The 27,395-nt window shown below is 50.2% G+C and overlaps 1 protein-coding gene and 1 pseudogene across 3 annotated transcripts in view; one reads left to right on the top strand and one right to left on the bottom strand.

The window, feature by feature from the left end:
• The window catches only part of LOC116819966 (uncharacterized), a 10,184-nt gene extending 7,488 nt beyond the window's left edge, over positions 1-2,696 (bottom strand). Inside the window, exons 1-2 of one of the 3 annotated variants that reach the window (XM_032772103.2) lie at positions 2,636-2,696; positions 2,060-2,255 (exon numbers count right to left, since the gene is read on the bottom strand). In XM_032772103.2, coding sequence (XP_032627994.2) covers positions 2,060-2,213 — 154 coding nt within the window. In that variant the 5' untranslated portion in view covers positions 2,214-2,255; positions 2,636-2,696. Of the gene's footprint in view, positions 1-2,059; positions 2,294-2,635 lie in introns of those variants that run through there. The other 2 variants (XM_032772101.2, XM_032772102.2) reach the window with 2 other exon arrangements.
• A 3,279-nt stretch (positions 2,697-5,975) lies between these two features.
• On the top strand, positions 5,976-15,362 carry LOC116819969 (uncharacterized; annotated as a pseudogene).
• Positions 15,363-27,395: the final 12,033 nt, after the last annotated feature.

Genomic DNA, 27,395 nt, shown 5'->3' with positions numbered 1-27,395 from the left:
AACGGGGCAGGGCCAGCGGGATTACAGGTGGGGGGGATGACTGGGGGGCAGGGAGGGCCTGGCTGTGCTAACGGGGGCAGGAAGCGAAGAATTACACGGGGGGGGATGAACTGAGGGGCAGAGGAGAGGGGCTAGCGTGCTGGGGAGCAGGGAGACCTGAGGTTATCGGTGGGGGATGAAAGTGGGGGGGCAGGGAGCGGGCCGCTGTGCTGGGGGTCCGGGAGCTTGGGGTTACAGGCGGAGGGAATGGGAGGGCGGCGCCCTTAGGCTGGTGGTGGGAAGTTCGGAGCTGGGGTTACAGGTGGGGGGTATGAGCAGGGGCGGGCGAGGGAGGGGCCAGCCTAGCTATGTGCCCTTGTGGCCTCTTGCTCCTGCTCATCTTATCCCCCCCTGCATTTGGCTCTGGCGATTGATGGTCGGGAGCTAAATTCGCATGCCCCGCACCCGACGTCTCCAACTCCTCAAGGAGACGCTCACATAGCCTATGCTGCACGGCATCACTCCAGATAAGTGGTTGGCCATAGTAGTTTAGTTTTTCATGGTCAACCAGCATGCGTGTGAAAGGCTGAGGATTGTAACCACTCCAAGAGGAGGACTGGATGGCGCCCCCTCGGAAGGCATTAATGGAATCTCGAGAGCACCCGGCTGGAGCCACCACAGCCCCATCCCGCATGGGGATCCCCGGAGGAGGCAGCACTGAGGAATTGTGAACTGCCAGGTGCCCCTGGAAAGAGCCTCAAGTTGGAGAAGAAATGGTAATGAAGCTCATGAAGTGGGCCTGGGTCGGGTTCTTCCCGGGGTACTGAGGGGACAATGGGGAAGGGAGCCTTGGGCTGAGTGTGTGTGGGAAAAACGGAGTGGCTTGCCACAGGCTGTGGGGGTTTTCCTAGCAGGATTACTGCCTGAGGAACGTGGGAGGCTGGGGGTAGTGGGGTGGCCAGGGGTTGTTCAGAGATAAATAGTGGCCCAGGCAGTGGGTGGGACTGTGGGAGCTGGACGGCCCCGTAGCCAGCAGCAGTGAACCGCTCTTGTGGTGGTCTTTTCAGTGGTATTACCCAGCAGGTGCACTCCCCCACCCCCAGTGCCGGTGCTTTCATTTAGGCGACCTAGACGGACAACAGAGGCAGCAGACTGCTCCGGTGGACCTCCCGTAGGTATATGCCTGCGGAGGGTCGCTGGTCTTGCGGCTACCGGTGGAGCATCCGCAGGCTATGGCTGCGGCAGGTCCACCAGAGCCACGGGACCAGCGGACTGTCCGCAGGAACGCCTGCGGGAGGTCCACCAGAGCTGCGCGAGACCGGCGAGCCGGCCTGCGCCTAGGGCGCCAAAAACCCTGGCGCCGCTCCTGCCCACCCCCATACACTCTCTAGGTCTGGGGGGGGGGGGGGCGGGGCGGGGGCGGGTCCCCCTCCCCCAGAGTACATGCAGAGCATTCAGACTATGCTAGAGAGTGTATGGGGGTGGGCAGGAGCGGCGCCAGGGTTTTTGGCGCCCTAGGCGCAGGGCCGGCTCGCCGGTCTCGCAGCTCTGGTGGACCTCCCGCAGGCGTTCCTGCGGACAGTCCGCTGGTCCCGTGGCTCTGGTGGACCTGCCGCAGCCATGCCTGCGGATGCTCCACCGGAGCCGCAAGACCAGCAGACCCTCCGCAGGCATACCTACGGGAGGTCCACCGGAGCAGTCTGCTGCCCTCGGTGACCGTCTAGGTCGCCTAAATGGAAGCACCGGCACTGGGGGTGGGGGAGTGCACCTGCTGGGTAATACCACTGAAAAGACCACCACAAGAGCGGTTCACTGCTGCTGGCTACGGGGCCGTCCAGCTCCCACAGTCCCATCCCCACTGCCTGGGCCACTATGTTATCTCTGAGACACCCCCTGGCCACCCCACTACCCCCCAGCCTCCCACGTTCCTCAGGCAGTAATCCTGCTAGGAAAACCCCCACAGCCTGTGGCAGCCACTCCCGTTTTTCCCACACACACTCAGCCCAAGGGACTCCCTTCCCCATTGTCCCCTCAGTGACCCCGGGAAGACCCGACCCAGGCCCCTTCATGAGCTCATTACCCATTTCTTCTCCAACTTGAGGCTCCTTTCCAGGGGCACCTGGCAGTTCACAATTCCTCAGTGCTGCCTCCTCCGGGGATCCCCATGCGGGATGGGGCTGTGGTGGCTCCAGCCGGGTGCTCTGAGATTCCCATAATGCTTCAGGGGCATCCATCTCCTCTGGGGTGACATCCTCAGCCTTCACACGCACTGTGACCTGCGAACCAACCACATGGGTGACCGGGCAGCCAGGGGCTGGGGGGACGTCGGGATGGGGGACAGAATTAGCTCCGACCATTCCAGAGCCAAATGCAGGGGAAAGAGCAGGAGACAGAGGCCACAAGGGCACAGCTAGGCCCCCCCCGCCCCCTGCTCATACCCCCACCTGTAACCCCAGCTCCCAGACCCCACCACAGCCAGGCCCCTCCCTGCCCATCCCTCCACCTGTAACCCCAGCTCCCGGACCCCCAGCACAGCGGCCCCTCCCTGCCCCCCAGCTCATCCCCCACCGATAACCTCAGCTCCCTGCTCCCCAGCACAGCTAGCCCCCTCCGTGCCCCCCAGCTCCCTGCCCCCTAACTCCCAGACGCCCCTCACCTCGCCGCCCCGCCCGGCCGCAGAGGGACTCGGGAGGCGGGTTCCCCAGACAAAGCTTACTCCCCGGCCAGCACAGGGTTAATCTTTCCGAGCAGGGATTGGGGGCGATCGCTGTCAGTCAGGTCCGGCCCCGCCCTCTACCCAGCTGGCCCGTCTCCTGGGCGGGGAAGTTCAGCGGCTCCGCATCGAGGTGGGCGCTGGGCCCGCGGGAGGGTCCGTCCAGCCCCGGATGGAGCCGCTCCCCTGGCTCCTTTTACGCCTCCCCGGGGTCTCGTGTCCACGGGGCTGCATCTCTGCTCCCAGGGGTCGCGGCAGGGGGCCTGCAGCCCTGGGCTGGGGGCTGCGTGCAGAGAGCAGGGCGCGGAGGTGGGAGGAACCAGGCTGCGGGGGGGTCAGTGCAGGGAGTGGGGTTAGGGGGCTGGTTGGGGGCAGGGAAGCTCGGGAGTGTCTGGGAATTCCCCCGCCTACCTTGTGAGAAGCTGTTTGGCTTGTTTCTGGAGGGGGCCTAGCTCCTGGGAGGGCGGGGGATGAGTGTTTTGTTTTCTCACCGTGGGCATTGGCCGGCTGGACGCTTGTAGGAGTCAGGAGCCCTGGCAGTGCTGCTGGAACAATTTGTCTAGTGGGGGGGTGCCGAGAGCCATTGAACCAAACTGTAACTCTTGTATAGAATGGAAATTGCTTCAAGCAGGGGCAGCAGCACCCGTAGTTCTAGCGCATCTGTGTTCTGCACCTCAAGGACTGCTCTGCACCTAGATGGGTAGCCCCTTAGCAGCTAGTCAGGGAAGGGAGCCATGTTACAGTAAGCTCCTGTCCTGTTGAAAGAGACCGATCTGGCTACTATTCTCCATGTGCTCTGTAATCACAGGACTCCAGGACCTGGGGCTTTGAGGAAAAAAACACCAAGCAACCCAAGACAATTGTGTGAGTTGGCAACATTGAGAAGTGCCCCAGGACAGGCTGGGGAGGGATAATTATCCTCAGCATTTCTATAGCATAGGGCATTTACTAATTGAGATGGGCAGGGAGTCACTGAGAGCCTGGGGTGTCCCCAACTGAGTCATTGTTGTCCTGAAGTTAATTTCTGACCCTCCTGAGTCTTGCCAAGTAATTGATAGTTGCCTCCTGCTCAATGTCCCATGTGGTTACGTTAATACAGCACTGCTGTAGTCTGGAGGCTCTTTGGGCAATGGCCATGGAGTGAGTTTTGTCCCAATTAATAACCTGCCCAATGCTCACTGCTGTTACCCGAGCAGGTTGGTAAATCACTGCAGCTGATGTTGGCCAAAGTGAGCCAGCAAGACCATGTCATTGGTGTAGTCAAATTCTCAAAGCAGCATGGAGTTCAGCTCCACGCCACGGAGAGCTGCTGCCTCAAGCAGTGCTGGTACTCCTGTGGCACGCGTTGTGTTTGTGTGGTTGGGGGCTAGCAGTGGTTATTGCTATGAGGAGTGGGGGCGGAGGCAGTGATTCTGTTACCCATCCCCCCATTCCCCATCCCACCCCTTCCCCTTCTATGAATTTACCCTCCCCAGGGGTAGATCATGGCCCTGTGCTCCCTGCACCCACTCTCTGCAGTGCCCTAGGGGAGGCACCAAGCATAGAGAACTTAGGGCCCATCAGATGGAAAGTGGAACACTGTCCCCAAAGCAGAAGCACATCATGGCAATTTCTGCCCCTGTGCACTTAATGTCATCCAGCCAGATGGGGTCAGATCCTTCTGCAGACTGAGCCCCGCCCGGTGCTGATAACGCTGTCCCACAGTCCAGCTGCCTGCTTTCTACTTCCACATCATTCAAGTCACAGCTATCATCCCACAGGTTATGTCACTCCAAACCCAGCTTAGCTTGTGCACAGGACCCAGCCAAACTGATCTAGCCAATTGAAACCAACAGAAGTGTCCACATGGTTTTGCACCAGTTTAACTAAAGTGGTTTTTAAGCAGATTTAATTTAAATAAGGGAAAATGTTCTGTGTGGACAATGTCCATCCTGGCTCTTACAATGGTGCCTATCACCCTAGTGTCTGATCTTCCAAGGAGAGAGCTCAGATGTTCTCTCAGGCAATCTGGGAATGTGTGTGTGCTGCAACCCAGGGGAAATGCAAACCTTGGGACTCTTGTAGCAAAGCTGGGTGAGGCTGCAGCACACATCACAACAGCTGTTCTGTCTTGCACTGCTGCACCAGGGAGGTTGCTGTAACATAGAGCGGCCCTGTGGCCTCCCTATGTTATGCCAGGCCCCATTTCAGCCCCACTGGCAGTCTGGGATCAGAAGGGCACAGAGATGGCTGTGTTCCCCCTCATTTGCTTTGGGTTGTGCTTCCTGGAGATGCAGCATGAGAGTTCACCCCAGATTCCTCTCTGTTCTTCAGGACCAGGGAAGAATCGCTTCCATCACAGAGCAGGGTGGAAAGGAAGGCTACCCCAAGGGTTAGGATGTGAGCCTGGAATGTGGGAGACCTGGCTCTGGCACAGACTAGCTGTGTGACCTTGGTCGAATCGCTTCATCTTTCCTGGTCTCAGCTCCCCAATTCTGAGCTGGGGATGATGATAACCCTCCCTTTCCTTCCAGGGGTGCTTTGGGGATAGATTTTGAGGGGCTCAGATACTATGGGAGCTGTAAAAGTGCCTGAGACAGAAACTCCAGTATTCTCAATAGGGCAAGCTGGGTTGAGCCCCCTGATGGGGAAGTGAGGATGGGCAGGTGAAAAATGGCATGAATCCTAAGGGATTGGGAAGCTTGAGCCCAGCCCCCACTGTGCTTTCTGCCCTTTGGAAACCCGATTCTGGCTGAACCAGTTTCTGATGCGCTTTGGCTGAGTGCAGCCAACTTAAAGGATTTTAAGACAAGCCTCATGATATTTGGTGGGTTTCTTAAAATCCCAGCTCCGGGGACCACGTGCATCAGAAACAAATAAGTCACTTTCCAGCCCTCGCAGTTGACGAGGAAAAGGTTGAAAAGGTGAGTGGAGGGCACCGTAAAGGCTCAGGCACCAGGAGCCATGGGAAAGGAAGCCCAAATGTGGTTCCTTCAAAACTGGATGCTTGAATTTGTCAATACTGAGCAGGAATGGGCCCAGGCTAGATCTGAGGCTGGCTGGCTGGGAACACAGTGCAACCCTTGATTGGTGGGTTGAATGTTGGTCTCCAGCCTCTGTTTTTTATTTGATCCAGCTCCAAGACTCCCGTGCTGTATTTCAGTGTCTGGAGGAGAGGGGCGGTGTTGTAGCATCAGAAGGGTTTCTTTAGATTTAGCCCCCTGGCAGCATTTGTCTCTGATTTCTCTGCTCAGGATATGGGGGTTGAGCTTCCTGGGTTAGACACTGCTGCTGCTGGCTCCATTGTGAATGTGATCCCAGAGCCCTGGGGTCTGTGCCGGGAACAGATCTTCATTAAAGTCCGCTCTGTGCCCAGCTGGGATGTAACCTTCTCCAGTGGGAACCAGCCTGCTAGGGCAGCCCCCACATTAACACCTGAGCCAGAGGCTCCAGGTAACAGAGAGAACTGGAGGGAAGGGCTGGGGATGAGCAGGAAAGTGACTCTGCACAAACAGCCCCAGGAGCGTCCGATCTCTTGGGAATCTGCTCCCTTGCTGAGGTCCCCGCAGGAGGGAGCTGGCATGCGGTACCAGGGGTAGAGGAGGTCCTGAACAGGCCCTGGGAAGGTTTCCCTTTGCATGTCTGGGGATGGAGTCAGGAAGGGAAGGAGGGCGGGAATAAGTCAGAGTGAGAGAGACAGTGCAAGATGGTAGATTTAACCAGCTCTGCCCAGTGAGGGAAGTTACAGGGAGAGGAGAGGCTGTAGAACTGATAAATGAAATTGTTTTTAATTGTTCACTTTATTAATGTAAGTTCTGTTCACCATTCACTACACTTGCCTGCATTGTAACTTCTGTTCACTGTTTGATTTTGTATTTCATATGACTTGGCATTGTGCCTCTCTCATACAACTTTGTATTAGAAAATTGGTAGAAAACTTTGTATCAAATGTTATAGCCCCTAAGGATAGTATAGTTAAAGTGAAAGAAACATGTGCCTTTTTGCTAGAAGTAGAATAAAATCTCCCCCCCCACACTCTGTAATCAATTGCCCCATTGACTGAATGAGGTGTGAATGAGTGAGGCTTGGAAGACACCCACCTCCAGACAGCTACAACAGTTAAAGAGGGAATGGAAGCCAGAGCAAAGGACAATACAACTTGTCAAGTGGGCCCAATAAAGAGAAGCAGACATATTGACGACCTCAGGGATTAGAAGCAAGCACCTTCTTTAGAAAACGCCCTCTTTGAGCAGCATTGGGACAACACCCAGAAAAAAAGCAGCACAAAGACCAACGGACACAGACCCAGATTTTGAATCTGGTCTGGATTTGCATAAGAGGGAAGCTGCTATAAATACGAGGTGTCTTGCAGAAGGACCCTGGGTCTCGTCTTGTCACCATCGGAGCATCGATCCGGATCGGCAGAAGCCCGGCTCCACCCCTCCCCCATCTAACTCACCTGGCCAGTGCAGTTAAGGGGAGCAACTAGTTGGTAAGAACAGCAAAACGAAGTGTGTTTGTGTCTGTGTGTGTGTGTGAATGCATGACTGTAATATATCATATGCATATGATAGAGTATTAATTAATACCTCTATTACTAATAAATGTGGCGTTTTGCCTTAATCCCCCTGAAAAGTTCCCGTATAGCACTTTGAGTACAACAAGGCAGCACAGAGGAGACAGAAGAATGGGGGCTGTGTGTTAATTCTCCGTATTAAACTCTTCCATCATTACTGACCCCCCATCCCGAAATTAGCCATGGAGTCCTCCCAGTGGATAAATCTCCCCCATAGCTAAGTGCTAATAGGGACCTGTTTGCTCCATCGGATGCATCAGAGCTAAAAGGACTTGGGCTACGATCGATTCCACACAATCTCCCTTCAAAGAATGCAGGCCACACTTACAGGTTGGGGGGCTCTAGCCTGGGATTTAGTGATGCTGACAAAGATTTGGGGGTTGAGGGGGATAATCAGCTGAATATGAGGTCCCAGTGCAACACTATGACCAAAAAGGCTAATGCAATTCTGGGCTGTATAAACAGGAGAATCTTGGGTATCAAGTAGAGAGATTTTTACCTCTGTATTTGGTTCTGGTGCAACCACTGCTGGAATCTGTGCCCACTTTTGGTGCTCACAATTCAAGAAGGGTGGTGATAAATTGGAGAGGTGTCAGGGAAGAGCCACAAGAATAATTAAAGGCTTCAAAAACCTGCCTGAGAGTGACAGCATCAAGGATCTCAGTCTATTTAGCTTAACAAAGGGAATGTTAAGGGGTGACTTGATTACAGTGTATAAGTACCTACATGGGGAATAAATATTTGATAATGGGCTCTTCAGTCTAGCAGAAAAATATACAGCATGATCCAATGGCCAGAAGTTGAAGCTAGACAAATTCGCACAGTATATAAGGTGTACATTTTTGACGATGTGAGTAATTAACCATTGGAACAATTTACCCAGGGTCATGGTGGCTTCTCCATCCCTTACAATTTTTATATCGAGACTGGATGTTTTTGCTAAATGATCTGCTTTAGGAATTATTTTGAGGGGTTTTTTTGGCCTGGTTTGTTATAAGGGGGTCAGATGAGATGATCACAGTGATCCCCTCTGGCCTTGGAATCTATGAATCCTTGTAAAAACTATGAGGCTTCCTGTAAGTGATCCCAGAGATCCTGTGGAAGGATCTGGACCCTCAGTGTCTGTGCCTGTCTGAATGTAAATGACTTTTCCTTATCAAGAGCTATAGCCACATGCAGAGGGGGATTCTTAAGGTTCAGCTGTTTGTCTTTTAAAATAATAAATCTCTGAACATCCCCAAGACTTCAAAGCAGTCTTAAAATAAGTAGTGTTTTGCTGGGGAGAAAATGCCCATCATATTTAATCCAAAATGGGGTAAATTGGATTGTCCATCAGTGGAAGGGTTTAAATCAGGAATGGAATCTTCCCAAAAGGTTTGCTGTAGCTCAATGAGACGTTACGGGCTTCATGCAAGGATATTTTCTGCTCTTTTTTTATGCAGGAATTCAGATTAGATAATCACAATGGTCACTTTCTGCCCTCAATCTATTAAATTTCACACCCTCGTGTGAGCACTTTGCGCATCCCATCAGCATTGTCTTCATTAGTGTGATTAACTAGTGGTAGAAAGGTGTGATTTATGGATGAAAATGTGAGATGATGTATCCAGTATTTCTAAAGGTGACCTGAGAAAGATCACATCATTGGTTTTGTGACCATTTTTGCTCCTTTGTGCTCAGTCAAGGCCTGGGAGGTATTTGATTCCTTTTAAAATGACAAAATATGGCTTTAGCCCTAATTTTCCCAAAAGAATCTGTGGGAAACTGGAGAACTAGTAGCTTGTTACATCCAAGGAATCTAGCATATGAAATCAGGAGGTTTTTTTATGCCAGTGACCTTACAATATAAGTGTCTGATTGAGAGAGGAATGTGCTTTTTGTTCAGTCAGTTTAAGCATATTTTCAAAATTGGTTTGTTTTTGTGTAACCCTTCTGCCCCTCTGAGTTGGCAGCAACAAGGGCTGGGTTCAGTATCCAGGGGTTCTGTTTCAATAACACAATACAAAACTGGCTGGAGCCCCCACCCAGTGACCTGGGACAATTACATACCACTCCCCCCAGGTGCCTCTAGGAGGCAATACTTCCCCACTCGCAAGCATGGAGTCCGAGTGTAGCAAAATCCTTTTAATAAAGGAGGGAAACAATGCGGCATTACGTTGGGGAAACACCACAAACAGGATTATAACACAAACCATGAGCAAAAGACCCACCTCCAAGTACATTTGGCAATGTCCTTTTCCCCTCAGGGTCTTAAGTCCAAATCACCCCAAAGTCCAACAACCCCAAAGTCTCTGTCCCTGGTCAGTGCCACCCCAGTGTTCAAAAGTTCATCTGCAGAGTTTTACCCCCCCCCCCCCCCTGGGTGGAATTGGGGGGGGGCACACAGGGTTTTAAGGGGCACCTTACGTGAGCAAGGCTGATTGCCTCACCTCTCCGTGGAGGTCTGCTGCAGCCTTCACCACAAATGGCTCTGCTCCACCAGCCACTCCGCTCCTCCAGCCGTTCCGCTTCGCTCCGCTCCTCCAGTTGTCCCTGCAAACTGCTCCACTCACTGTTCCATGGGCTGCTCCACTCTACCAGCCATTCCAAGAACCACCCTAGCTGTCCCTGCAAACTGCTCAACTCCACTCTGCTGTCCTGGCTCACTGCTCCAACCATCCTGCAAACTACTCTACCAGCTGCTTAGCAGTATGTCTTCAGGCTCCCCCACTAGCTAGCACAGCACTCAGTGATTTCAGCTTATCATAGGGGAGCCCCACTGCTGGTGCACTATTGGCTCAAAGTAAACTCAGCTTAGCAGTCTCTAGCTAGACTTCTAATAGAATCAAAATTAGCTCTACTATTCAACACTGGAGAGAGAAAAAGAAAGTGCAATTGGTACACTAGGCCCTCAAGAGTCAGTCTCTCACTCACTCACACAGCCTTTCTCAGTTCACTGGGTTTTGGCACCCATGTCCCTTGTCTAGCAAGTGCTATTTAATTAATGGTGAGATTTTCTGTCATAAGACAGTTTCATAGTTCCTCATTCACATAATCAGAGTGTCAACACTTTATTCCTCCTGCCCCAATAACAGAGAAATTGGGGATCCCACAGCTGTCAAAGTAACCATTTTAGGCTGCCGTGGGCTATGTTGTGTGGGGTAGGTGTGCCTATGCAAACATGATCAGTCCCTGAAACTCACCATAATTCACCACCAGATGTCAGGGTAGAGCTCATCCTGACTCTGCTTACATTTGTAAAATAGCTTAACTCCAGACGCTTGGTGGAAAAGGTCTGTTAGGTCAAAAATCAGCAACTCCTGGGCAGATTGACTTTCCTGGGAATGACATGAGGAGCAGAGAGAGGAAAAGCCAGCTTCTTCCTCTGCCTCGTTGCTGTTCTGCTGGGGGAAAGTGCTGCCCTTGGGGACAAAGTCGGGGATTTTCCCAAAGCATCTCCTTTGGTTTTGCTCTTTTTCAGCATTAGGTTCAGAGACTCTGTTGGTGGGGGGTGTAAACCTGTCTTGGTGGGTTTAGTCCGGGTGGCAGGAGCTGGGTCTGGTCTGGAATGAAGTGACCGAGGACTTGGCTACACTTGCAAGTTACAGCGCAATAAAGGAACCCTGGACGCCCTGGCTCACTCCCCGTTCACACTGGCAAGGCATGTAGAGTGCTCTGACGCCGCAGCTACAGCGCTGCTGGTACTCCACCTCGGCGAGAGGAATAATCCCCTTATGTCAAGTGGCCACTCGTGTCATTGTTTGGAATCAGCCGCAGGAATGCGGAAATGCCCATTGAAAGCTCCGTTTCTGACAGCTCGCAGCTTTCTGCTGTGAGACAAAGCAACCATTACTGTGGAATGCTGTGTGTGAGAGAGAGAGGCAGGAGGGGGAGGGGGGGCTTCTGCTGTCTGAACTTACAAGACAGCGTTCTGACATGTTCTTAGCCCCCCAAAACCCACTCTCTCTCCCTCCACATACACACAACACACTCCCTGTCACATTCCACCCCAACCCCACATTTGAAAAGCATGTTGCAGCCACTTGCATGCTGGGATAGCTGTCCATAGTGCACCACTCCCAATGCTGCTGCAAGTGCCACAAATGTGGCCACGCCAATGCGCTTGAAGCTGTCAGTGTGGACAGACTGCAGCACTTCCCTACCGCGCTCTACGAAGGCTGGTTTAACTCAAAGCACTCTACATCTGCAAGTGTAGCCATACCCTGAGTGTTTTCGGCATCACGGTGTCTAGAACATCTGTATGCAAGGAAAAAGTCTGTGGTGAATTGGGGAGTGAAATATCCTAAAGCCCCCTCAAACCTTCTCCCTCCCTGACAGGCTGCAGAATAATGGCTGGGGAAGGGAGATGGCTACTGGGGAGCTATGGGACAGGGGGTTCGTCAGGATGTGTGAGAGGGACAGTAATACAGGAGGAGAAAAGAAGGGAAAAGGAAAAACCTGTTGGATCTTTTGCTTTTTACCCAACAAACACACTATGGAGAAATCACAGCTGGGTTCCAAATAACTAATGATACCCAAACGCACAAGGCCAAGCTACAAAGGCACTGCTGCCTGGACTGGTTTCTGTAATCTTGGGCTTGGTCTACACTGGAGAAAGGTCGACCTAAAATACGCAACTTCAGCTGCGCGAATAGCATAGCTGAAGCTGGTGTATCTTAGGTCGATTTACCTGGCTGTGAGGATGGCAGCGAGTCGACCGCTGCTGCTGCCCCGCCAACTCCGCTTCCGCCTCTCGTTGCAGTGCAGTTCTGGAGTCGACGGCAGAGCTATCAGGGATTGATTTTACATTAGACGCAATAAATCGATCCCCGATAGATCAATCGCTACCCACCGATCCAGCGAGTAGTGTAGACGTACCCTTAGTGTCTGCTTGCATTGCAGCTGGAGGTGTAATTTCCAGCTTGGGTAGGCATACCCTGCAATGGAGAACAGGGTGCACACTACTAGAGGGCTCACAATTTTTTAAAGAGATATTACTCTACTCTTAGACATTTCCCCTTCTTCAGTGTGGGGCCTGAACCTCAGGGTGAGACCCAGCAGGACAGGGATGGAAATCCCCCCATGTGAGAAAACAACCCCCTCAGTGGGCTGGTATCCGAGGCCTAGTGCCAGTCAGCAGCACTCAAAGCCACAAATCCCTCCAGAGGGTCAGGAGATGGGCTTGAAAACCACAAGTCCTTAAACCCCAAAGCATCTGTGGCAATTTTGTTTCCCTTCTGACTTTTGGGGGGAAGCTGCTTAGTCCCAGAGCACACGCGTGCATGCATGCACCTGCTCCCAGTGTGTCCATGTGTGAACCTACTTCCAGTGTGCATGTGCACCAACCACATCACAGTGACAAAACTCAGCTGCAGCAGTGCACATGCAAAAATGAAGCCTCTCAGTCCTTTGCTCTCAGAGGGATTCTGCCCACTGATCCCCACTCTCCTGTCACTATCCTGCCTCTCTCTACCACAGCCACTCTCCTGCCCCACACTCCCTTCAGTCTCCTCTGGCCACCTGTCCCCTTAGGCCTTTCTCTTTACAGTCTCCTACATCCCGTATCTGCCACTCTGTAGTGGCCCTGCACTCCCTATTCACCTGTCCCCCACAGCCTTCTGCCCCCCACCTCCCTCTGCCCTCCCTTCTGGTTCCCACAGGCCCCTGACCCTCCACAGCGTCCATCCTGCCCCCACCTTCCTGGCCAGTTGTGCATTTCACTGAGGGGCAGTGGGCTGTGCTGGATCCTGGCCAGAGACCCTCGACAGGGGTGTCGTGCAGGAGAATTGTGAGGCTGTCACCTTGCTGGTTAAGGATTCTTGTCCCCTCTGTCATACCCAGGGCAGCTTCTGCTCCGGGTTCTTTCTGTGTCCTTAGATTTCAGGGGGATCAGCTCCATAGCCCCTTAAGCCCCCGTGTGAGCGACTGTCCCCTCCACACCTCCATCCATAGGAGAGGAGATTTGGAGACATAGCGGAGAGGCTACTGGCTTCATCTCCATCCCCAGAGCTTCCAAGGGAGAGGATGGAGGTATCTCGTTGCATCTTTACATGTGGATGTGCACTGACACACGGAGAGATTTTGCGTGTCCCTCCCTTGCCAGGACTGTCCCTGATCTCAGAGAGGGCTCTGGTCTCAGCAGGGCTACAAAGGAGGAAGAAGTTGCACTACTATGCTGGGCCCGGGTCATAAAATTCCCCAGGGCATGAAAACCCCTGAATCTCCTGCAGGGTGCACCGCACACCTCCCAGGAACCACCTGACCTCCCCAGAGGGGCTTCAGGAACATTTCCTCCTCCATTTGGCTAATACAAAGGCACCCACCCCGCATCAACTCTGTCTCAGAATGACTAAATTGTTAGCTCTTTGGGGCAGGGGTCAACTACTGCTCTGTGTTTGAGGCCCCACTCTTGTCTGGCACTTTGGCACAAAGGTAACAAACATGAATAATGATAATAATAAACCCTTGGGCTCACCTATTTTACTTCCTCTGAGCAGGTCTTCCAGTTTTCAGTCCTGACATGATCTCCCGGCTGGAACAAGGAGAAGAGCCGTTGGGTCCTGGATCTCCCAAGGCTCTGAGGAAAGAAGGATCCTGAGAAATGTTCGTACAGGTGAGGAATTGGCTACATGGGCACGTAAACCATCCACCATCGACATAAACAGCTGGGATTGCTGCTGAGGCCCCATGAGGTCTCCCAGCTCTGCTGCATCTCACCCAGCTCACGATTGTGCCTAGCCAGAGTCAGATTCTCATGGGAGATGTCACTCATGGCTCTTGCCTCTTGCCAATTGCTCCCTTCTCCTGAATGTTCGGACGGGGCGTGGCAGCAGAACTGGTCTCCTCTTCTCTGGGGAAGGGCTGGTGGAGGTTTGCGCTCCTGAGTTTTCAATTATTTTGTCTCCCCCCGCCTTTCCCAGTCCCCTTTCTGAGGTTGCCTCTCCCCCGGCATAGGGGACAATTCATGTCTGGATACTCCCTCTATCCCGGCAGGTGTTGGGATGGTGAGTGAAAACGAGGAGATGAATCCTGAGCAGGAAATCCCTGAGCAAGTGAAACCACATGGAATGGCATTGGGACCACCCAAAGGAAACATCTCCTGGAGGGGTGAGCAGGGAGCAGCCTGCAAGGGTCAGTGCGGGCCGGAGAGGTAGTAGGGAACCCCCCAGTGAAGAGACGAGGTAACTCCACTCAGAGAAGTTTGAAGGACCACAGTGAAACCATGCTCCAGCTTAGAACCCACACTAAAGAGAAACCATATGAATGTCCTGAGTGTGGGAGGAGCTTCACTCGCAACTCACACTTTATTGTGCATCACAGGATCCACACGGGAGAGAGGCCCTGTGACTGCCTGGACTGTGGGAAGGGGTTCATTCAGGGTGCTGACCTGACAAAGCACCAGAGAACCCATACAGGAGAGTGACCCTATTACTGCCCTGACTGCAGGAAACAGTTTGCCATTTTCTCCTCCCTTATTTCACACCGGAGACTGCACACAGGCGAGAGACCCTACAAATGCCCCGAGTGTGGGAAAAGCTTCACTACCAGCTCCAATCTCATTGTGCACCAGAGAACCCACACTGGACAGAGGCCCTGGACATGCCCCGACTGTGAGAAAAGCTTCAGCGTAAGGTCCAACCTTATCGCCCACCAGAGGATCCACACGGGAGAGAGACCCTATAAATGCCCCGAGTGCGGGAAAGGGTTCACTCGGAGCTCCCACCTTGTTTCCCACCAGAGAATCCACACAGGAGAGAGACCCTACAAATGCCTGGACTGTGGGAAGAGCTTCAGTGAGGGCTCAGACCTTACTAAGCACCAGAGGATTCACATGGGAGAGAGACCCTATAAATGTCCTGAGTGTGGAGAAAGCTTCAGCCAGAGCTCAAGCCTGATTAAACACCAGAGAGTCCACACCAGCAAAACCCCCCTATAACTGCCCTGAGTGCGAGACAAGTTTCCCGCTGAGCTCCACCCTTATTTCTCATCAGAGAATCCACACAAGAGAGACTCTATAAATGTCCATTCTGTGGGGAAGGCTGCAAGTGGAAGGTCTCTTTAATGTCCCACTAGACACACCACAGAGAAGGTGGCAGGAGCTCTCCCTGAATGTAACATTTCTGTGCCTTGCTGATGCAATGTTGTCATGGTATAATTCCCAAATCTGAACCTTAGCGTCCAAAATATGGGTACCAGCATGAATCCTCTAAGCTTTATTACCAGCTTAGATCCTGTTGCTAGCCACCAATCAAACTTAGGTAGAGCCCTGATAAGCTCTGGTCTCCAAAAATTCCCTGGGACCCAGACTCAGATCCTTGAGTCTCACAACAAAAGGGAATAAACCATTCCCTTCCCCTCCTTTCTTCCTCCCAGATTCTCCGCCGGGTACACTAGGAGAGATAGACAGATTCAAGCTCCGTGAATCTAACACAAAGACATAAACACAGAGACAGGTTTCCCTCCCCCCTGTCCTCTTCTCCCACAAATTCCCTGGTGAGTGCAGACTCCCTTCCCTGGAGTCTTACCCAAGATAACCAAAAGATCAATTAGATTCTAAAAAAGAGAAAACTTTAATAAAAGAAGGAAAAACATAAAAATTGTCTCTGTAATCAAGATGAAATATTACAGGGTCTGTAGCTTATAGACAATAGAAGAAAAGCTTTCTCCAGCAGAAAACAATTTAAGATACTTTCAGCAAATACACATAAACTCCACCAGCCAGATACACAGTTGCAAATACAAAAAAAAAAAACATAAAAGACTAAACTGTCTTTCTACCTTTGAACTTACAAAATTGGAACAGAAGATTAGAGAGCCTGTAGGTATGTGTGGTCTCTCTCAGAGCCTAGAGAGAACAACCCAAAAACCACAGACAAAGGCTTCCCTCCCTTGAGATTTGAAAGTATCTTGTTTCCTGATTGGTCCTCAGGTCAGGTGTTGTTTGTTAACCCTTTCCAGGTGAAAGAGACATTAACCCTTAGCTATCTGTTTATGACAAATGTACAAACGTGCTTCATTTCAGGATGGTCTAGGTAGAAGGGGGTCAGGTGGGTGGATGTTTTGGGTTTCAGTGTGGCCGGAGGAGGGAGCACTGGGTACTTGGGAGATGGGTTATTTCAAGGTCTGGAGGGAGCAGGCACTGAAATTAGTGAGGAGACATTTCTGCAGGGGCTACACACACTTACCAGGTCAGAAAAGAGGTGAAGATGCCCCTTTACACTTTGTGTCCATGTTGTCTCTACAGCTCCCAAGGCCTCTCAGGGTGGGGGTGAGGGCAGGGGATGCTGTTATTATTATTTGTGTTATCACAGTGCCCTAGTCATGGCCCAGGACCCCTCTGCACCAGGCGCTGTGTAAACACAGAATGAAAAGCCAGTTCCTGCCGCAGAGAGTTTACAATCTAAGTGGAGACACAGGACAACAGATGGAGATAGACAGATGGGAGGCGGGGGTCCAAGGAAGCAGACAGTATTAGTAGCATGATGGGTAGCATGCTTAGCATACCAGCACCCTAACCACTGTCAGGTTTTTTTGCAGGCCTCACAGCAAAGGAGAGTTTTAAGTTTTTCAAGGAAAGAGTGCGGGGTCCTGTGAGTCCATAGTATAAAGCAACAAGAGCTGCTGATCCAAAGTGAGAGGATGGACTCTGTAAATGCAGGGGCTGGAGACTGGGGAATTCATGGGGGAGGTTCCCAGAGAGATGGGGGGTTTCCCTGTTCCTGAGAGGGCAGTATGGTGTAGTAGTGAGAGCAGGGGGAATTTGGCCTCAAGAGTCCTGGGTTTAGTTCCTAGCTCCAAGCAGGGAGTGTGATCTATTAGTTAGAGCAGGGTGGGGGTGACTGCTGGGCTCAATAACCAGTTCTGCTAATGTCACCTCATCCCAGTCACTTCCCTTCCTTTCTCTGCGTGTGTCTCTTCCATCTGTGCAATGGAGATAAGTCACACACCATCCCAGGGAGTCGTCACTAATTACTGTGTGTTCAGAGGCTCAGGAGGACAGAGGTGCCAAGGGAGAGGAAGTGTCATTGTTACTGTGTTTCATTATTATCTGATCCTCTCCCATCCCACCCCAGCTGTCTCATCATTGGACAGGATTTGCTGAGCTGAAGGGAAGGGTTTCATCTGTTTCTAGGGAGGGGATCAGCTCAGATTGTCACATACTGGACTTATTCCTGAGCTAACTGCCCTGGGAGGGCTTTTCTCTTTGTTTCTGGATGGGGCAGGGGAGAGGTGGGGTCCTGTTTTTTTTGGTTTTCTGCAATAGCAGAGGCTGGATTGAATGACACAGAAGCCCCCTTCCAGTTCTATGTTTCTGCTTCTTGAAACGCAAGTTTTGGAGGGATGTTTATGTCTTACTAAAGTTTTTACCTAATTGGATTTTGATTTTTCCCAGATAAATTCCTAATAAAATGTTTATTGTGAATCCCTCATCTCCCTGAGATTTAGCTCTAGATGTGGGGAATGAAGTGCCAGACAGGGACATTCCCCAGCCCCCCCGTTATTTTCTCCCCATCAGCAGGAATTGCTGGCTCCCCCATATCCAGCCATTCACTGATGTCTTTGCTACTCTGGTATTTGAAGTGGGGTCAGGTGCCTCCACATGTTTCTTCTTGCAACTCTTTGTGCCTCAGGGCTCAGTCTCAGTGTCCTCCCTGCTCCTCTCCCAGGGGGTAATTGCTGCAAGGGTTAATGAGCCACCTAGGCAGAATTCAGGTGCTCTGGCTGGGTGTGAGCCCCCAAGGCCAGTTCCCAGTGGTCTGGAGACAGGCACATGGCCGGATGGGAAGCAGCCCAGCTCCTTGTCCCCAGCACTGTCTCCAGCATCTGTCCCCACTCAGCTCTGTGCCCAGCAGGTCTGAACAGTGACCTTTTTCTGTGGACGCACAGTGGTGCAGGGCTGTTTATGTCCTGACCACACTCTATCCCAGCACTCCTGTTCCTGAGGATCAGACCCTGATGGACACCGAGACAGGGACCCATAGATCAGCCAAGGTTGGGAGTTCGTTTCCCCAAGAATCGAAACTCAAATAGCTAAAGAGATTATTGCTAATCACCTAGGCAAGAATCTCTCATAATTTGCCTGTGGATAAAACCTCTCTCTCCCTCCCAACCTAGCTAAAATGAACTAGTTACCAAGACTTGGTCCACACTACAGGGTTAGGTTGAATTTAGCCGCGTTAGGTGGATTTAAAAATGAATGCGTCCACACAGCCAACCCTGTTCCATGGACCTAAAGGGCTCTTAAAATTGACTTCTGTACTCTACCCCGACGAGGGGAGTAGCACTAAAATCGACCTTGCTGGGTCGAATTTGGAGTAGTGTGGAGACAAATCAATAGTATTGGCCTCTGGGAGCTATCCCAGATTGCTCCACTGTGACCACTCTGGACAGCACTTTGCACTCTGATGCATTAGCCAGATACACAGGAAAAGCCCTGGGAACTTTTGAATTTCATTTCCTGATTGGTCAATGTGGCAAACTCAGCAGCACTCAGCGGCACAGGTGACCATGTAGTCCCCCCAGAATCGTAGAGCGTAGAATGTTTCTACACTTTCCCTATCATCTCCGTCCCTGAGGTTATCACAGATTAGAAGGCGAAAAAAATGCACTCATGATGACATATTTTCCAAGCTCATGCAGTCCTCCCACACAGATAGGGCACAGCTTAATGCCTAGAGGCATTCAGTGGCAGAGGCCAGGAAAGAATTGAGTGCGAAGAGCGGAGGCAGGACACGATGCTGAGGCTAGTGGGGGAACAAATGGACATGATGAAGTGTCTGTTGGGGAAGCAAATGGACATGATGAAGTGGCTGTTGGAGTTACAGGAAAGCCAACAAGAGCACAGACCCCCACTGCATCCACTGTATAATCGCCTCCCCTCCTCCCCATGTTTCATAGCCTCCTCACCTAGATGCCCAAGAACGTGGTGGGGAGGCTCCGGGCACCCAGCCACTCCACTCCAGAGGATGGCCCAAGCAACAGAAGGCTGTCATTCAAACAATTTTGATTTTTAGTGAGGCTACAATAAGCAATGTGGCCTTGTCCTTCCCTCCTCCCCCACCCCACCAAGGCTACCCTGTCTGTTATCTCTTTTTTTTAATTAATAGAGAAAGAATGCATGGTTTCAAAACAATAGTTACTTTATTTCAAAAGGAGGAGAGTGGTTGGCTTACAGGGAATTAAAATCAACAAAGGGGATGGGTTTGCATCAAGGAGAAACACACACATCTGTCACATCAAAGCCTGACCAGTCATGAAACTGGTTTTTAAAGCCTTTCTGATGCGCAGATCGCCTTGCTGTGCTCTTCTAATCACCCTGGTATCTGGCTGCTCAAAATCGGATGCCAGGCAATTTGCCTCTACCTCCCACCCCGCCATAAATGTCTCCCCCCTACTCTTACAGCTATTATGGAACACACAGCAAGCAGCAATAACAATGGGAATGTTGGTTGCACTGAGGTCTGACCTAGTCAGCAAACAGCGCCAGCGAGCTTTTAAACATCCAAAGGCACCTTCTACCACCATTCTGCACTTGTTCAGCCTATAGTTAAACTGCTCCTTATTACTATCTCGGCTTCATGAGCAATGGGAGCAAGGGGTAGGCTGGGGTAGATGCGACCGTGCAGTGCTGCCAGCTGGGAGAGCAGCCTGAGGCAGAAGCCTCCAGCTCACATGATATTCCAGGCAGGACTGAATCTCCATGAGACAAAACTTAAGAGAATGACCTGGAGCCTCTGGCTCCCATTTGGTGCTCTAAGAGGAGGATAGCCATATCTGTCCAGGCGCCCCTGATCGACCTCACCAAGGTCTGCCAGGAGTACCCAGGAGACGTATGACAGCTATCAGTCCTACTGCACCGTCTGCTGTGAAGGCAAGGAGCTGCTGCTGTGTAGTAATGCAGTAGTGCATCTGCCAGCAGCACCCAGGAGACGTAGGGTGACCCTGAGCTGAGCGGGCTCCATGCTTGCTGTAGTATGGCGTCTGCATGCATAACCCAGGAAAAAAGGTGTGAAACAATTGTCTGCCATTGCTTTCACAGTGGGAGGAAAGGAGGGAGGCCTGATGACATGTACCCAAAACCACCCATGACAACATTTTTGCCCGATCAGGCATTGGGAGCTTAACCCAGAATTCCAATGGGCAGCGGAGACTTCATGTGGACATACACAATTGACTGTATAAAATCAGTTTCTAAAAATCGACTTCTATAAAATTAACCTAATTTTATAGTGTAGACATACCTCAAGCAAGGGTGACACCCTGTTTTTCTATGCAAAGGAGCTCACTGCACATTGTGTGGATCCTCACTGTGTGTGGATCAAGAGATGGGTGGGGGAGCTGCAAGCTAAGCAAACTAGAAATGACTGGCTGTAAGATTGAAGGTCAAATTGGGCAAATTGTCTGTTACCCCAAGAAATCCAAGTGGCATGTTTCCACCCCAAATTATAAACTATACATTGTTTTCCTTGCAAAGCAAATATACTAAGGATAACCTGTCTGTGACATTGCACTCTATATGATTTTATAAAAATATGCTAATGAGTGTGAATATAATGTAGCTGAAATATGCTTCATGCAAAATGTCTCTTGTAAGGTATCATTATAAAGTTTATAATCTACTGAGTGTGGTCATTCTATTTGTATAAATATATCACTCTTGTATCTGAAACTAGAAATGTGAAATATTACTCTGAGGTCTTATTGTAGTTATGCGAAGTGTGGGTTGGAATCTTAATGGCTCCCATTAACCAGGACAATTACCTGTAGATGGCTCTGTTTTACCTCTAAGTCTCTCTGTATACCTGTGGACTGGCAAGTGGGTAACAAAGTCTTACAGTGACATGTGATCATGTCACCTGAACTGGAATCCATCTTTAACCTGGTGTCTTTCCATTGAGAGGGAGGGGTGGGAACCCAGAGGGACAAAGAATTCCCACCTTATGCGAAAGATATATAAGTGGGTGGAAGAGAACAAAGGGGGCAGCCATCATGAGAAATCCCCTCGCTACCACCTGAGCTGGAACAAGGGCTGTGCCAGGGAAAATGATTGTGCCCAGACTAGGAAGGTGTCCAGTCTGTGAAAGAAACTTATTGAAACATCTCTGAGGGTGAGATTTTATCTGTATTCAGTTCTATTACTGTAGTAGGCTTAGACCTGTATGTTTTATTTTATTTGATTTAGTGATTCACTTTGCTCTGTCTGTTACTACTTGGAACCACTTAAATCCTACTTTCCGAATTTAATAAAATAACTTTTTACTTCTTAATTAACCCAGAGTATGTATTAATATCGGGGGGAGAGGGGAGGGCAAACAGCTGTGCATATCTCTCTATCAGTGTTATAGAGGGTGAACAATTTATAAGTTTACCCTGCATAAGCTTTATACGAGGTAAAACAGATTTATTTGGGGTTTGGACCCCATTGGGAGTTGGGCATCTGAGTGTTAAAGACAGGAACACTCCTTAAGCGTGCAGCTTTGGGGCATGTGGTTCAGCCCCTGGGTCTGTGTTGGATCAGACTGGCCTGTCTGGCTCAACAAGACAAGGTGCTGGAGTCCCAAGCTGGCAGGGAAAGCAGGGGCAGAAGTAGTCTTAGCACATCCGTTGGCAGCCCCGAGGGGGTTTCTGTGATCCAACCCGTCACACTGTCTTTCACCCCAAATTAGTATGGGGAACATTTTTCTCTTGTGAATCAGATCCTTCCATATGGGAATAATGTGTTTTGTTCTGTTGTAAACCCTAAATAATGTGACATGTTTCTAAACAAACAAAGAATGCATTGAGTATATCCTCCAAATATACAAAATTATAAGGGATTTATAGGAGTGACCTTAGAAGTAATAGGATTTGCCTGGCACAAGAAGAAGGAATGCTGAAGGATATAAATCATGATATAACGTTGGGATATTAAGAGATATTCCTTTAAAGGTAGCAGAGGGGGGGAGGGGGAGGTTCCAGGTGGTAGTAAGGGCTAATAATGAAATACAATTCTTGAACTGAATCAGATAAGAAAAGGATTGAAGACATTGTTTATACACCAGCACCATCTACTGGATATTTGCAGGAGCAGCAGAGAAAATGAGAACTGAAATCTGAGAACAGACTTGGCCCATGTCCAATAGAAATCAGAGCGTAGCCCCCTGCATCAAGCTCAGAAATTAGCATATGTCATACTGAGATCATCTGTGCAGCTAGACAGTTGACTGAACCCAGCAAGAATCCTAAGGGCAACAGATGCCTGGACAGGGGAGTGGAGCCTTCCCAAAAGTGTGTGGGGGGGAGGAGGGCAAGGGGCCACTGCCCCTTTCATGGTCCCACACCCTGCCCTTTCTACCCGAGGCCCTGCCCCCAGCCTAGCCAGCAGGGCCGTCCTTAGGCTTTATGGTGCCCTAGGTGGAATTATTAAACTGGTGCCCCTGTGCCTGTCTTGCTCTTAGCAACACAAACATAAGCTTACAGTATTGGAAAACTTGCCAAAGGCATGTTACTAAAACCAGTTTAACTTAATTAAGCACATTGTAATGCTGATGGACTAGCACTAAAAAGTAGCACTATAGAAAAAATTCTGATTTGACAGAATAATGCAAATAATATCATTTTTTAAAATTTGTCAACATTTTATTGGAAATTTATATGAAGAGGTATTGAAACAAGGATTAGTTTTTAATTAAAAGCAATCTTTCTGGCTTTTCTGGGTGCAAAATCAGCAATAATATCATCATATGACAAAGACAAAGTGATGTCTTGTTCAATTGCAAGAATAACAAGATCAGTCAAGTGTTCCTGACTCATTGTAGAGCGGAGATAGTTTTTAATGAGCTTTAGTTTTGAGAAACTCCGTTCTCCTGATGCTACTGTTACGGAATTGTCGGTATGAATACGAGTGCAATGTACACATTAGGATATATGTCAACAAGTTTCTGATATGAATAAACTGTACAATGTCCATCATCGATTTTGCATGTGGCAACAACTCAATTTTTCGTACAGTTCAAGTCCATTTAAATCAAAATGTCACCTGCTTTCAGGAGGCTCTCTAGGTCAGGGTCCCCAACACGGTGCCGTGGGGTGCCATGGCGCCCGCAGGAGCCTCTCAATGCACCTGCGTACTGGCTGGAGGACGAGCATCTGCTGAAATGCCACCGAAATTCGGCGACATTTCGATGCTGACCCTCTGGATGACACTGCTTGCTGCCAACAAGCATCATCATCCAGAGGAGTCGCTGCCGAAATGCTGCCGAATTTTGGTGGCATTTCGGCAGATGCTCGTCCTCCACCATGGTCCTTCATCTGGCACCTGCCAGACAAAAAGGTGGGGACCACTGCTCTAGGTTCTTACAACTTTTTCATTAGTTGCTATTGTTTTCCTATTTCGTTGAATTAGTCCTGTCAGCCCTCTGCCAGCTGAGTGAAGGAACACCAGGCGACAGCGGGTTGAGTGGCTCAGCAGGTGTCTCAGCCGTCGGCCTGCTCAGCCCGCTGCCAATCTGGGGTTCCTGGGGTCCCAGGCCAAGCAGCGGGTGCGGTAGTGGGCTGGCAGCTGGGACCCCGGTGGCAATGGGCAGCAGCTGGAACCCCAGAGCAGTGGTGGGCTGAGCCAATCAGCCCACTGCTGCGTGCCATCAAAATCAGCTCGCGTGCCACCTTTGGCACATGTACCGTAGGTTTGCCGACCTTGCTTCTTGTACACTAGTAAGGAGATGAGCATATTACAGTTGTTGGAGGGCTCTATTTAGCAGTAACAGGGCTACAGGAAAGTCAGTCAACATTTTTTGTTTCTCTGATGAAAACTGGCCCACTCCCTTCCCGATACCAAACTTGTGACAAATAATTGTCCACAACTTAATTTTCTGTTTTTGGCTAAGATATTGATTTTAAAAAATTGAAATTGAATTAGGATTGTTAGCAAGCATTTTTGGCAAACAAATTTGCTCAAAGACAATCAAAATGGCAACACAGTACTGCTTTCATGCTTGGTTCAGCCCCTCTCCCCCCGCCTGCTGGTCCAACAGCTGCAGTAGAGGAGGAGATAGGTGGAAATCTCCTCCTCTACTGCAGCTGTTGGACCACCTTTTGGGTTACAGAGTGGCAACAGCAGCAGCAAACCCTCAGGTCCAATCATACGCAAATGGGCACCACCGCCAGCCCAACGGGCCATGGTGAAGTTAGCACAGCATCTGATCTCAGGGACGGGGCACCCATGGAGCCACAGCAGCTCATCCTGCCCTGTGCAGCTCCCCCCAGATGAGACGGATCATTGCCAGCCCAGGGGACAGACACGCTCCCCAGCTAGGGTGACCAGATCCAGATGTCCTGATTTTGTAGGGCCAGTCTCGATATTTGGGGCTTTGTCTTATATAGGCACCAATTACACCCACCTAGAGTGACCAGACAGCAAGTGTGAAAAATCAGGATGGGAGGTGGGGGCGAATAGGAGCCTATATAAGAAAAAGATCCCAAAATTATAAAAGTGGGACATCTGCTCACCCTACCCCAACCCCCTGTCCTGATTTTTCACACATGCTATCTGGCTATCCCCAGCCCAGCCATGTGTGACCATTCCAATCCTGGCTGCCTGTGAGGAAGTGAGTTACTTTCACTGTCATTCCTCAGCAGGTGGGCAGCCAGCCTCCCTCCACTCCAGCACCTCACCCAACCCAGCCCTTACAGCCCTCAAGCCAGGGGAAAGAGTCACACTCACAGGTGAGTTCCTTCCCCCACCCCTTCCCAGAGACTTCCCAGCAGCCAGTCCCCTCCCTCAGACTGTGCTGCATGAAGCTCTCTCTAGGATCCAGCAGACCTGCTCTTACATTCTCCACTGCTTCCCGTCTGTCTGGGCTCCCGGCAGAGTGGTGCCCCCAGAACTAGTGGTGCCCCAGGCAGCTGCCTGTTCTGCCTATGGCTAAGGACGGCCCTGCTAGCCAGAAGCTGGAGCAGGCTGGGAGCTGCGGACTCTTCACCTGCCCAGGGTGGAGGGGCTGAGAGCTGCTCCTGGTCCACGTCCCTGCCCCATGGGCCTCCCATCCAGAGCAGGTGGAGGGTTCGCAGCTCTTCACAGCTGCCTGCGCAGTTCTTACCCTGATCCAGCTCCAGCCGGGGGACAGGGCCTCAGAGCCACAGCCAGGCTTGGCAGCTGTGAGGAGCCCGAACCCTGCCCTGGGCAGGGACCCAGGGGGTGGGGACATGGGCCAGGGGCTTCTCTTGCCCTCCTCCCCACCTGCCCCAGGCAGGTGGAGGGTCTGTGGTGCCCCACTCTAGCCACGGTCTCCAGCTGGGCTCCAGCTGCCTGCCTGGTGGGGGGAATGGGGCTTAGGGGGAAGAGGAAGGGTGGGAGGGGGGCATGGTGACAAGTGGATCGGCCAGGCCTGTCCACTTTCAAAAAGTGGGTGAATCATGGTCCCCTATGCTGGAGGCCCTGCGCCCGGGCCAGCCATGCAGAAAGGACTGTTCCCCATCCCAGAATTAATAGGATAAGAAGTGATGGGATTTCATTTCAGAGATTATATTTTCTCTTCTATTTGTTAATATAAGTAACCACAAGTAATCTTGCTGAGTCTGCACTCTCTAGCGAGACCTCAAGTAACCATATTTTACATTTTAACTTCTTTATCCATCCAAGCAAATTGGCCTAAAAGAGATTGAAAACAGTAGGTATAAGCAATTGTTTGTGCTATTCTAAACTTGTCCATTTTCAACCAAAGCCATTTGAACAGTAGAAACCACACTCTTAAAAGTGCCATGAAGACAAATGCATCCTTAGAAGTGGGATAAATATGTTAGGTAATAAAGCACTGAGAACAGATGATCATAAATAAACGTAATAAGAAATTTTGGTAGCTTGCATTGTTTCTTGGTATAACTCATAAGCCTCAACTCCTCTGTGGTAATTGCTTTCAGGACTGTATTGTGTGTGTAGTTGTCATAAACAGATAGCTAAGGGTTAATGTCTCTTTTACCTGTAAAGGGTTAAGAACAGAGAACAACACCTGACTAGAGGACCAATCAGGAAACAGGATTTTTCAAATCTCAAGGGAGGGAAGTTTTGGGTGTGTTTTCTTTTGTCTCGTCTCTGTTGCTCTCTCGGCTCTGAGAGTGATCTCTCTATCTCCAGGCTTTCTAATCTTCTGTTTCCAAGTTGTGAGTACAAAGATAGAAAGACAATAGGCTTATATTGTTTTTTTGTATTTACATGTGTGTAGTTTGCTGGAATGTTTTAAATTGTATTTCTTTTTGGATAAGGCTGTTTATTCATTTTTTTCTTTTAAGCCAATAACCCTGTATATTGTCACCTTGATACAGAGACCATTTTTATGTCTTTTTCTTTCTTTTTATATAAAGCTTTCTTTTTAAAACCTGTTGGATTTTTTCCTAGTTGGGGCTCAAGGGGATTGAGTCTGCAGCTCACCAGGGAATTGGTGGGAGGAAGAAGACAGGGGGGAAGAGAAAATCTCTTTGTGTTAGAGTTACAAAGCTTGCATTTGCAGGGACTCTGAGTGAGGGTGAGAGAAACCTGATCTCTCTGTTTTGCGTTTCAAGGAATTGAAACAGGGTGATCTTCCAGGGTCATCCAGGGAGGGGGTTATTTCCCTTTGTTGTAAGACTCAGGGCATCTGAGTCTTGGGGTCCCCCAGGGAAGGTTTTGGGGAGACCAGAGTGAGTCAGGCACTGAAATTCCTGGCTGGTGGCAGCGCTAACAGATCTAAGCTGGTAATTAAGCTTGGAGGTTTCATGCAGGCACTCACATTTTGGACGCTAAGGTTCAGAATTGGGAATTATGCTTTATGACAGTAGTACACACCTAGAACATTGGTTGTGTCTACACTTGAGTGGTGACCTGTTGATTGTATATTAATATGGTTCTGGGTGAATTAATAAATTGTTGGTTGGTTAAACATAAGCAAGTGTCCGGATTTGAGAAACACGGTTCACGTTAAAAGCTGACCTGAAAAGAACTCAGCATTAAAATGAGTAAGCTAACACTCCCTGGACTCAATAAAAAGGAGTTATTCTATTCGATTCCATTCTGTAGTGGCCCTAAAACTTATCCAAACATAACCTAGTTTGTTAGATTTCAGCTTTAAAATCTAGCTGGCACCTCAGCAAATTCATAAAAATGGGCTTTCATGCTTACACCAAGCCGGCTGCTGCTCTACATACCCTGCTGTGAGG

Source organism: Chelonoidis abingdonii, chromosome 11, assembly GCF_003597395.2.
Source record: "Chelonoidis abingdonii isolate Lonesome George chromosome 11, CheloAbing_2.0, whole genome shotgun sequence".
Classification (NCBI taxonomy): domain Eukaryota; kingdom Metazoa; phylum Chordata; order Testudines; family Testudinidae; genus Chelonoidis; species Chelonoidis abingdonii.
This window is presented reverse-complemented; position numbering and strand designations above follow the sequence as displayed.